The 12,161-nt window shown below is 35.3% G+C and overlaps 2 protein-coding genes across 3 annotated transcripts; one reads left to right on the forward strand and one right to left on the reverse strand.

Moving 5' to 3' along the window:
- The first annotated feature begins 2,341 nt into the window (after positions 1–2,341).
- On the forward strand, positions 2,342–4,343 carry LOC21408794 (diacylglycerol O-acyltransferase 3, cytosolic). Of its 2 annotated transcripts, none has more exons than XM_024167170.1 (2): positions 2,342–2,863; positions 3,407–4,343. In XM_024167170.1, exons 1-2 carry the CDS (start codon positions 2,510–2,512, stop codon positions 4,133–4,135), a joined length of 1,083 nt encoding a protein of 360 aa, XP_024022938.1. In that variant the 5' UTR covers positions 2,342–2,509; the 3' UTR covers positions 4,136–4,343. The 2 variants fall into 2 exon arrangements, with proteins under 2 accessions (XP_024022938.1, XP_010098746.1); XM_010100444.2 differs by having other exon boundaries at positions 2,342–2,857.
- Positions 4,344–4,969: 626 nt separating this feature from the next.
- Positions 4,970–11,782, reverse strand: LOC21408795 (SWI/SNF-related matrix-associated actin-dependent regulator of chromatin subfamily A-like protein 1). Its single transcript, XM_024167165.1, is given in 25 exon segments — positions 4,970–5,527; positions 5,670–5,706; positions 5,805–5,863; positions 6,056–6,181; positions 6,367–6,471; positions 6,592–6,660; positions 6,966–7,031; positions 7,223–7,312; positions 7,413–7,469; positions 7,697–7,825; positions 7,918–7,983; positions 8,073–8,141; positions 8,350–8,427; positions 8,657–8,812; positions 8,925–8,966; positions 9,053–9,136; positions 9,422–9,488; positions 9,682–9,748; positions 10,111–10,177; positions 10,354–10,429; positions 10,548–10,603; positions 10,715–10,806; positions 11,159–11,228; positions 11,566–11,639; positions 11,642–11,782. Coding segments are annotated over 25 exon segments (2,040 nt in total). The 5' UTR covers positions 11,706–11,782; the 3' UTR covers positions 4,970–5,353.
- Between the last annotated feature and the right edge of the window lie 379 nt (positions 11,783–12,161).

A 12,161-nucleotide genomic window follows, 5' to 3' on the forward strand; every position in this document is an offset into this window, starting at 1 on the left:
TCGTCGTTTCTAAATTTTCGTCGGACAACTCATCATTCTTTGTGGTTTTTTGAGCTAATGTATTTCTCAACTTATTGTCGTTTGTTAAATTTCGTCCTTGCGTTATGTTGTTGTCGTTTTATTTTTATGTTTTCCTAATATTTTGTATTTACCTTTTTACGCTTTCATTTTTTTTTTTTTTTTTTGGAGAATCACGTGTTCATTGTTTGCGGTTTTTTCTTTACCTTTTTACGCTTTCATTTTTCTTTTTTTTTTTTTTTTTGGAGAATCACGTGTTCATTGTTTGCGGTTTTTTATTTATTGTCGTGTTTTTAAAATTCGTCTTAGACTCTTTAAAAAAAAAAAAAAAAAAAAAATTCCTCTTAAGACTCTTAGCCAAAAGAAGAAAATCGATTTCCTTATAATTAAACAAACAAGAATGTAATATAACGGTAATATTTTCTTAACCAAACAAACAAGAAAAGATGACGGAAATCTTTTCAAACCAAAATTCCAAAAAAAAAAAAAAAAATTTTGCAAATCAAAATCTTCTTGTGACTATTCTTTTCGACTATAAACGCTGGAATCGTCCATTTCGTTATATCAAAAACGATAAATTTGAAAATGCTGTAAAAAATGAAATGTCACAATATTTTTTTCATACATGTGAAAGCGATGGAAAAAAAAGAATATCTTTTACGTACCCACCCAGTTTGTCAACTTTTTTCGAAATGATACAAAGAAAGATGGCTCTGTTCACAACAGATAAATTTTACTCTGATGAATTATATAATAATTGGAGTTATACTAATGAACAAAAAAGAAAAAACCTTTTCGAATTTTCTTGATTCCGATCCACATCCAGATAATAAGTTTCATAAACGGGTTTATTTTTATATCGTGTCTCTTTAAAATCGATTTTTTCCGGATCCTCCTTTTCTTCCGAGCAAATACGACTATTTTTGGTTTTGGATCTTCCAAATCATTCCCGCAGGAGGTCCGGACCCATTTTTTTCTGATCCTTCGATAAAAAGAATCATTTTCTTCATAAAAAATAGGAGGTAGAACCAATAAAGATTTCTTTTTCGTAGGTCAAGACTTGAGATGAATTAAAATTAATAGACCAATAGTTTATATAAATTAATAAATAGGCCAAACTACTGTTTTCGTCCATAACTAGTCTGGTTATGAACCATAACTTGACAAGTTATTGTCCATAATTATCCATAACTTGTCTGGTTATGAACCATAACTTGACAAGTTTATCCATAACTTATTTGGTTATGAACCATAACTTAACAAGTTATGACCTATTAATTTTTATAACTAAAAATTGGCCTATATACTTTCTTAAGCTTTTCATATTGGTATATTTTCTATTATTTTCCTTTTTTTAAGCGGCGGTTAACTTAATCCTTTAGATGTTAAATTTTTAGTGTCTCAATTTAATGTATGGTCAATTAAATCATGTTATATTATTTAATAATAAATACAAAATAATTAGTTATAAAGAATTTTAAATTTTTATATGACGTGATATAATATAATTAATTAGGAACTTTCTCTAATATACTAAAATATCGGTAGGTCAAGTTTCATATTTATCATATATGTATAAAATCACGTAAAAGTAAAAAAATATACAATTATAATGGTTAAAAAAATTTTATCTATAAATACATTAAGCATATTGAAAAATCTATCAATTAATTATATATAATTAGGACACAAAAATTAACCAAGAGAATCTGAGGCCCCGTTCATTTTACCGATTCGAGTTTTATTACAGTAAAAAGCTCTCAGAAATAGTCACATCTAATTTTTTTACTACAGTAAAAAACTCTCACATAAAATCACATCTAAATTTAAATTAAAAACTTAAATTAACAAACTAAACGGGCCGTAAGTATTCTTAAAAAAAAAATAATAGTAATCGTAATAATTATCTCAGCAACAAAATTATATTTATTAAATATTTCAGCTCGGCACGCATTTCTTGACTTCAAAATTCAAGTCCAACCATGGTCCAAAAAAATTCAAGTCCAACCGTTAAAGGTTGACTAAAAAACAATTCCAAGAAAGAAAAGAACTTTAGAGAGAGGTGCCTACTTGGAATTCCTCGTGGCAGGAGGTGGCACTTTCTTCACCGTAGGATAGAATCCATTGCTGATGTGGCACAAAGTCGCGTGCCAGATGGAGGGAAAAGCGTGGCAAACCGAAAACGGTCACGAGCCTCCAGGCTTTTTCGCGCGTAGCTCTGCCACATCAGCATCCACCAATGGCATACGACCACGTAGCAAAGATGGTTGCTTGTTCCAAGTTCTGATCCTCCTCAAAATCCTGTCCTTCTTCTATTCAAACAATTAGATTCTCAATCTATTCTGAAGAAGCAAATAATATTTAAAAGTCTGCAATCGAAATAAATATTTTTTGCTTCTTCGGCTCGCTTTGCCTTTCGAAGAGATTATTATTATCTGTTAGATTCGATTCCATTCCAATTCAAAGGTTGGTGAGTTGTTTTCACTTCTCGATGGAGGTTTCCCAACAGCTCCGTTGCTTCTCCTCGAAGCCTTCGCCGCCGCCGTTTCCAGCGGCGGAAAGAACCTCCGTGAAGGCGTCGTTTTCCGCCGGAATACCCACAACAAGAATAAGGCCGAGTTTCACAGGTATGAAGACCGAGTTTCTCGATTTGGGCCACCTGGAGTACTACCACACGCCCAAGCCCAGGCCCAGATTGTGTGTTGTTACTGCCAAGAAGAAGAACGATAAGGAGAAAGTCATGGCTTCGAAGAAGAAGAAGAAGACGTTGAAGCTTCTCAAGGCGTTGTCTCAGAACTTGTCCGTCTTCTCTGATGTTTCTCAACTTCAGGATCATCAGGTTTTGGTATAATCAAATTCATTCCTTTTTTATGATTTTCTGTCTTTTATTTTAGAATCTTTTTCGTTTGATGAAATTGTTCCGTCTCTGGAATCAAATTCATTCCTTTTTTATGATTTTCTTTGTCTTTTATTTTAGAATCTTTTTCGTTTGATGAAATTGTTCCGTCTCTGTTATTCATATAATTAAACTTACGAGATTTCTAATATTGTTCTTAACTCTTTCAGCCTCGATCTTTTGTTATTATTTTCTGGCTTTCTTAGTTTACAAGCTTCCCTAAATTAACTTGTTTTTTCTCATCTAAATTTGTTATAAGGAAAAAATAAAATAAAAGGGGGGGAGGGGGGCGGCGAGCGCTCTTAGTTTCAACATTCATTCCAAAATTCCTTTTTTTTTTTTTTATTGATTTCCGGAATGGAAACACAGAATGGTTTTGTTTTGCTGTGAATTATTGTTTCTACTGTGATTGCAAGCTTGAAAATAATATAAAAAAAAAAAAGGCCTAACCTAATGATGATATGCTAAACGATTGGTTTGGTTTGTGCACAGGAATCTGCAGATGTACTACTTAAACACCTTGAAAAGCTCAGAGCAGAGGAGAAAGAGTTAAAGGTGATGAAGAAACAAGACAAGGCTAATCTCAAAGCCGAGCAGATGGCGATTATGATTGACAATGACTCATCATCATCTTCATCATCATCGGAATCGAGCGAATCAAGCGACAGCAAGTGCGGTGAAGTGATTGACATGAACCGCCTCAGAAGCCAAAATGCAGCCCAACATTATTATGACGACTCGTTGTCCGCGGCTGCTCAAGTAGCCGCAGTGTTAGCAGCCTCACTTCGGAGCCTTCCAACTGCAAACGCAACCGAGGAGGAGCGTGGTTCTGAAGATGTCACGAGTTTATTGCTGCAAAAACACGAAAAGGAATCCGAATGCAGGCCAACAACTAGTGGTTGTTGTAGCAAGAGAGTGGATGTGTGTATGGGCAACAAGTGCAAGAAGTCGGGAAGCGTGGCGTTGATGGAGGAATTCGCGAGGCAGATGGGCGGGGAAGGCGCCGTTGTGGGGTGCAAGTGCATGGGCAAATGCAGGTCTGCTCCGAACGTCAGGGTTGTGAATAGTACTAGGGTTGAGGGAGCAACAGATGTGTGTGTTAGGACAGCAAAGAATGGTAATCCGCTCTGCCTTGGGGTTGGACTGGAAGATGTGAGTGCCATTGTCGCTAGTTTGGTGGGAGAAGACACTAGAGATTTTGGTTTGGCTGCTGCAGTTTAGAAGAAAAGCTTGGGGAAAACTATTAGATTGAGATTGCATTGCATGCTATTGGGAATTTGGGATGTTCAAGTCCAACCAAAGAGTGTTACAGTTGGACTAGATACAAGATTTTATGTGAATATACAGATCTTTTTCCCCTTCAGTTGTTTTAAGATATTAATGCTACACCTCAATTTATCAAGTGAATATGTGATATTACTTTCTAGCATCTTTTTGTCCCTTCAAATTCGAAGTCATTCTGTACCAATATGTATGCCCATGACGGTCACGATTGATTGGTTTCATGAATGGGAAAACCAACGACGTTGGTCAGTGACCGAACTGATGAAAATAATCGTTCACCGTTCACCGACTGATGTACAGCCCTATTCTCATGTTACAACTCTAAATTGGAATCTACAGCAATGCAATCAATCGTAGGGTCCCAAATGCCAATCCAGAGTCTTTTAACTTACCAACCAATAAAAACTTTTGGTATATTACCAACTCATTAGTAGAAGAGTTGGAATTAAAATTGGTTTCCTTAGCATTTCTCATTATAAAACTAAATATACCTTCAAGTGTGATATTGGTTGGTATCCGCTATGAATACCCATCAGTATCCACCGTGATACCGACGGCTGCCGACCAATATCCACAAAAAACTGATATTAACAACGGCGGCCAACCACATTATAGTCCATTTACATGAAATACTGATATTATAGTCCTTCGACGTGGCATGTCCATGGCATATTTAGTTCCGTGTAGTTTAATATAATAGTCCATTTACATGAAAATACTGATATTATAGCCCTTCGACGTGGCATGTCCATGGCATATTTAGTTCCGTGTAGTTTAATATCCTTTAATTAATCTTTCTTGCTTTAACCACTGGAGACAGAAAATACTGCTAAATTACATTTGATGATTACGCTTTTCTACCAAAGGCTCCCCCGCCCTTCTACACATATACGCCTCCATTACAAATATTTGTACATAAACTTATCTTGAACTTCACTTAACACTTGACACATCCTCCAATCTTCTGCGCAATTCGCCTACAAACTTTACGGGTTTCAATGTTACAAATTTAAGTAGGGCCCTCCTTAGTTCTTCCCCATCGCACTTTTTTAACAAACTAATGCCGAATGGGTTCAGGTTCCCTATATTTGTATATCTATGTCCATGAATGAGAACACATTATCCTTCTGTACGATCCGAGACCTGCCACTTTCTTCAGTGCCTCGGATATTTGAGCTTCGGCTGACTTTCGCAGTCGACCGGGCTGTTGCATCGCTTTATGAATGAGTCAAGTGTTGCCTGCTTCAAAGGGCTGCTTTTGGGTTCGCTCGCTGAGTCTAGCGTTTTATGCTCTGCAACTTCCAAGACATTCTCATGCCCATCAAGCATCTAATGTTCCAAAGGGAACAGTTAACTATTAAAACAAGAAATATCTGAAAGTTTTTTTTTATTTTTATTAGTTTTTATTTTGTGGAGGATCAATTAGATTTCAAAACTCGCCAAGTTGATAAAAGGGTAGGTACAAAATTACCTGCCCCAAGTTTTCCAATTTGCTCTGAACGACATCCCTGAGGAGAGATCAAGTATAATACAACCAAATAAAAAACCATTAATCAACAATGTCGAGAAAGGAATCAAAATTGATCGAAATTGCACAAGAATGTACCATATTATGTCATCAACCGTGTCGTTTGCTAGCAGATAGTATATATTGACTGAAGATGCCTAATAACATGAAGTGCATCAAAAAGTGGGAAAAAAAAAATTGTACTTCTTGAATGAATGGAACTGATATATGAACTTCATCCACAGAAGCAATGACTTCATGTTAGTTCTCAATTCGGGACGTAATAGAAGTCAAGATATTTCATAGACAGCTTTTGTACCGTCACCAAGATCATCCATTGAGAAAAGTACCTGTCCAATTCTATGAGCACGGTCTTCAGCTTGAATCAGGTCGCCCGGAGTCCACGACAATTCCGCAAAAACAACAGTGCTTGCAGCCGTTAAAGTTAATCCAACACCTCCAGCTCTAATAGACAGCTGCAAAGTGGTTTCAAGTATAAGAACTCAATTTTTACTTATTTATTTAAAAAAGAGAATGAACGCCATCTATAGCATGCAAATTCTTGTATTAGAATCCAAGTACCCCATTGGTTGAAACTGAAGAAAAATGAGAAAAGTTAAAAACTACTATTTGCTAGTTTAAATGAAGCAAACTGGCGTACCACAGCTGCCTTAACAGAATTCTTTTCCTGAAAATCTGTAACCAAAGCTTGCCTCTTCACTGCAGGTGTATTCCCATCAATTCGAATGCAGTCCACTTTCTTTTTCTGCAAATTTGAGATTTATGGAAAAAAAAAATCAACCTTGAAAGGTTCAACGTTATTGAATTCTTTTTCTTTAATTCGTTTATTGGGAAAAAAATTCGATGTTGATTGAAGTGGCCTTACAAGAAGAAATTGATGTATGGACTCAATCATGGATTGATGATGGGCAAATATTAGAAACTTGCAGCCTGCCTGCAAACAAACATTACTCAACACTGTTCAGATATATTAAAGAAGTAACACAGAAAAGGAAAAGCACAGGGCATAATTAAGGGAGCAAATAAATAAAACAAAGAAAGTTTCATACATGTAATTCAGTGGGAAAATAGGAAAAGCATAACACTTAAATTGGACGCATTTCCTTTGTCATGAATATCTTAAAATCAGAGGGATGTGACGAGGAAAGTATTGCATATCTACCATCTATTAACAGAACAAAATATTTTTTTTGATTGTAAGTACTTTTCAAGAGATATATCAGCGGAGTAGAACAGTACCTCAATCATAGTTGCCAGGTAATCTAAAACCGCCGGGATCTTAGCTTCAGCAGATTCAGTAAATATCTGAAGTCCAATATTAAGTTGGAAGAGAAAAGTAGAACTTATTGAGAGTAGAAAAAACAAGTTAAGAGGAAACTTCTTATTCTGCCTGACCTATTGCAGCAATTTTTTTTTTTTTTTCATTTTCTATAAAAATAAAAATAAAACCGCCCAGTCGCATAGGACCAACTTTACAAGCATGAGTAAAAAATCACCTTGTTAATAAGATTTTTCTCCGTAAATTTCAATGCATCAACCTCTTCTTTTGAAGTGCAGGCCTTAATTTTTCCTTTTATCACCTCCAACTATATAAAAGAACATTAACACAATTATATCATCTCTTTTTTGTTTTCACGAAAGTTAAAAAAAAAATGAAATTATGATTAAAAGGAAGAGTTCACATACCTCGCGAAACAGGGCGTTAACTTGTTTCATGTCCTTTTCAGCCAAATCGAGGAAGACCTAATATCAATCGAGACAAACATAAAAGTTGAGAAAATGTAAGATAAGCTTATTTCCAAGTTCTTGTCCACTGCATAATGCTCACTTAACGAGATCTCAATTCTTTTCTGTCCCAAGAACCATTTATTATTCTAATTGTCTCACTTGCAATGAGATAATACTTACTCATACTGATTTCAAGAAGCAGATTACAAATTGCAGAGACATATACAGACAGATGCACTAACCTGCTGCCTACGCTTTGTAGGAAGCTCAGAAAGAACATCTTTTTTAAGTCGACGAATCATCAATGTCGCCTTCATCAAATTATGCAATTCTTCATGGTTACTTGCACCTTGATACACTCCAAATATTCCCTAAAGATCCATATTGAAAGCAATAATGAACAGAGGAACAGGGAGGAGATAAAAATGATCTAAGAAGGTTTAAATGAAAGCTTGTTACTTACACCCTTGCAATATCGATTACCATACTCATGAACATATTTATATACATCAGGATACAAGGCCTCCAGCTGTAAAGTTTCAACTAATTCGTCATAAATTTATTATATAAGAAACTTGTGCATTTATATAAACAACCCTCTAATGCCTTCCAAAATACCTGTTTGAATAGTTCAATTGGTCGGGATAGAGCAGGAGTTCCACTAAGTAATAACGCATACTGAGCTTTCTGAAAATGTCAAAGAGTCTAAGGATTGAGAGAGAGAGAGAGAGAGAGAGAAATACACGGTAGGTCCCAAAGAAATCACTAATTTAGGTGACTGAAATTCTAATATTATATTTATGCATGGCTTGACCTCAGAAAGCAATTATGAATTTATCAGTATCAGAAATAAAAGAATAGATGAGAAGATCAGCAGTATTGGGGTGGGGGATACCTTTATGACTGGAAGAGATGCGGTTGTCCTCTTCGCTTGCGCATTTTTCAGATAGTGCGACTCATCTGCAATCACAACCTGAATAAAATTCACAATGTCAGATCAGTGAGTTGACATAAAGCAACAAGTTATTAAGCATATCAGATTGTCTAGCTTTCATTTGGTACAATGTAAGTAATGAACACAATTCTTAAATTATTAACACAAATACAGAAACATAAATTTTGGTACAAAATAATTTTCACGATATGTAAATTAACACTATAAGAATGAATGACACACAACTCAGCCATTTGACTGTTCTTACCTTAAACTCTGATGCCATGAGTGAACTTTGCAATTTAGGGATGACGTCATAGGAGATAATATTAAATAGGCCATCAAGACGCACGGTCCCTTTGGTATTTGACGTTACTATAGTGAATCCGCTCTTGTTTGATCCGCAACAAGAAGACAAAACAACCTAAAAACAGTGGCTTGTTAAGGGGACTGTTAAAAACAAAACAAGCAAGTTCATAAAAGTTCCTTATACGAAGTGACTAAAACTATCAACAGAGGAATGGCAGATAACATACGAGTATGTCTGATGGTGGGATATCCAGCCATTGCTGAATCATCTGCACAAGAAGCAGATCGGGACATGCATTATGGGAAAATCAAGAGTTCACAACAATTAAAGTATAAGATTGAGCTAGCTACTTACTGAAGCCCATTGCAATCGCAAGGAAGATGGGACGAGTATAAGAACCGGCCATGACTCACGAACGCATGAGGCTACAGCAATTGCCTAGAAAATAAGAGACAAGACAATATTAAAGTGCTGCTTAAATTACGCTATCTATTAGCCCATAGTACATATATATACTGAACTAAAAAAGGGAGAGATAACATCAAAAAAAAAAAAAAGCACATCCCAACTAAGAATAGCCCATAATACGAATGAATTTGTTTGGATTAAATCAATTTGCCCTCACTTCTCATCTTTAGGCTTCGTTTGGTAGGAGGGATAGAGAATGTGACGGATGGGGAGGATTATAATAATCCTTTATGTTGATTGGAAGGAAACACTTGCCTGCAAAGTCTTTCCCAGTCCCATCTCATCTGCAAGGAGAACCCGCCCTCCGTGCTGCAATATAAACCTGAAAAGAATAAGATACAGAAAAATAAAAAAAAAGACGTCACTTTTTATCGTTTTATTCAAAGTAAAAATTATAACGTTACGAATAAAGATCAACTAACATCTCTTGACGAAAATATAGTTCTCTCTTCATGTCACCCATATAACAGTGGTCACTGGTGATTAAGAAAAAATCTCGATAGCTAGTATATTACCTAACACCTTCTCTCTGAAATGGCAAGAGCTTTGATTCAACAGTGGCAGGCATCTTGTAATATCGGTCTAAATCACCAAGAAAAATCAGATTGGAGTTAGAAAATACACACAAATATTATGACGCATAGACCCATCATTCTAAACTAGCATGCAGGAAAGCCCTGACCATCATTCTAAACGAGCTTGCTATTCATATTCAGCTTATCCTTTATACCACTGAAAACATGCTTTGCTTTTACGTTTACACGTATATAATACTCGTGTTCTTCCATTTCCATATGAACAATGAAACAGTAAACACATACTAAGCCGTCGATTAAAACAGTAGAAAAGAAAAGAAAATGTAGCACCCTACCACATCCTTATGAGTGTAATTAATAATTAGAGAGGTTAAAAGAATAAATAAAATAAAATAAAACAGCACTTACCTCGAAGATCTGGAACAGCAGAAGCTGCATCAATAGCACGGTGCACCAAGGGGTTTAAGTTCTCTAACTGTAAGAATCATAACAATGCAAAACATAATGATGAAAGCCCAATTTTAGATACTTGGGAATGTACTTGTATATGATCTAATCACCTGTCAAACTTAGAAGTCATAACAAATAGCCAAAACAATAAAGCAAGAAAATTCTAGCTTCTTAAGTATGGGAAAAGGACAAGGTATAAACCTCAACATTAACACCAGATATTTCACGAAGACCTTTTTCTGCCGACAACAAGGAACTAGGGGGGAAAATCCATAGCCTGTAATATCAACATCGATACATCTAGTTAAGGCTCCATTTCAAAAATAGTTGAAAACACAACCATCCAACCGAGACCAGAACAAGACACGAATAACATGAAGAGCGGGAAGTGAAACCTTTCTTTTGCACTCCAAGTGGCTTTAGGGATCTTACGAACAGCGCCTACCACTGCCTGATGCAAAGTCAAAGTAAATAAGAGTCAAACTTGTTTATGAAGTGAAATTCTTTATCAACTTTCTGCTAACAAATAGAAGAGTTAGTTTATGAAAAATGCAAGATTCACCTGATCATATGAAAATTTTGCTGCAATGTTGCCACTAGCATGAAGAAAGAATTTGACACGCACCTTTGGTAACCCCTTTAAGTGTTCATCTTCTTTCATCAAAAGGCGATGAGACAGGTTTAAAAAAAATGGTAAATTAACACAGCAAATATTAGGACAACCATCTAGGGGACCACTGAGTTTGTAATTAGAGCCCGTTCTTTCACGAACGTGCTTGAACTCATGATTCCGATTCTGCTAAAGTACTTTTCTCTAACAAATAATTTGAATCAAAAAAATTCCCACCAATGATTCTCTCATAAAATTTCAATTAAGAATCAAAATCACTGACTTTTAGTTGTCAACATGAAAGATAATACATTAAAAAAAGAAACCGAAGCCTAAGGGAAGAAAATTTAACAAAAATTAAAAATTAAAAACTGAAGCCTAAGGGAAGAAATTAACCAGCATTTGGTCTGGATGGAACTGAGAGCGATGCAGGTAAGACACTGGAGTCAGTAGGCAAAGCCTCAGCCTGCATTATTGCAAAATGATATCATGAATTGATGAAAACAAGCTCAATAAAGTAATAAATAACCTACTCCTGTGAAATATTTGTTATTTAATTTTGAAAAATTAAAAAGTGCCCTTTAATTTGTCAAAAAAATTCTCTCCGAATGCATAAATATACTTTATGACACTCGTGATATGGTAAATTACACTGTATTATATACCACATAATAATAAACATTATTCAAAAAAAAAAAAAAAAAAAGAGCCCGCAAATTCACAGAGAGAAAGGAAAAGAAAAAAAAAAGATTGCTTCTTTGCGGGAGATAGAAAGAGAAAATACTGGGAAGGTGAGATTAGACCTTGTTGTTATTGGTGAAAGTGGAAGAAGAAGAAGAAGAAGAATGGAGAAGGCGTTGTTGAGCGATCTTCTGACGTCTCTTTCGAGCGATTCAATTTGCTCTATGCTCAAATCCCAGTCGTCATCATCATTCATGTCCATCTCTCTCTCTCTCTCTCTCTGGCTTCAACACTAACACTTGAATTCCATTTCTTGCTTTTTCTTTCTTTCCCCCCTCTCTCTCTCTTTCTTTTCTTTTCATTTTTTTTTTTTTTTTTGTTACTATGATTCTCTCCCATCTCACCTATTCCGGCCCCGACCCGCTCTCATTTTCGTTCTGGGTTTCCATCCTAGGCCCCTTTTCTCCACATGGGCCCTAAAGCCCAATTCCCAAGTTAAATTAATAAATAAATAATAATAATCTACATCTATAATTAACACATATATAAAGCTAAATGCATTATTATTCATCATCTCAAAATTCATTATTCAAAGTCATGATCAAGTTATTTTATCTTTTAATGGTTTTTTTTTTGTTTTATTAATTATTGTTTAGGGATTGTTTTCGCTTCTATTATTTTATACTTTTATTTACTTTTCCATTTTTCTTTTATCCCA

Source organism: Morus notabilis, unplaced genomic scaffold (genome assembly GCF_000414095.1).
Source record: "Morus notabilis unplaced genomic scaffold, ASM41409v2 Scaffold467, whole genome shotgun sequence".
NCBI classification, from domain to species: domain Eukaryota; kingdom Viridiplantae; phylum Streptophyta; class Magnoliopsida; order Rosales; family Moraceae; genus Morus; species Morus notabilis.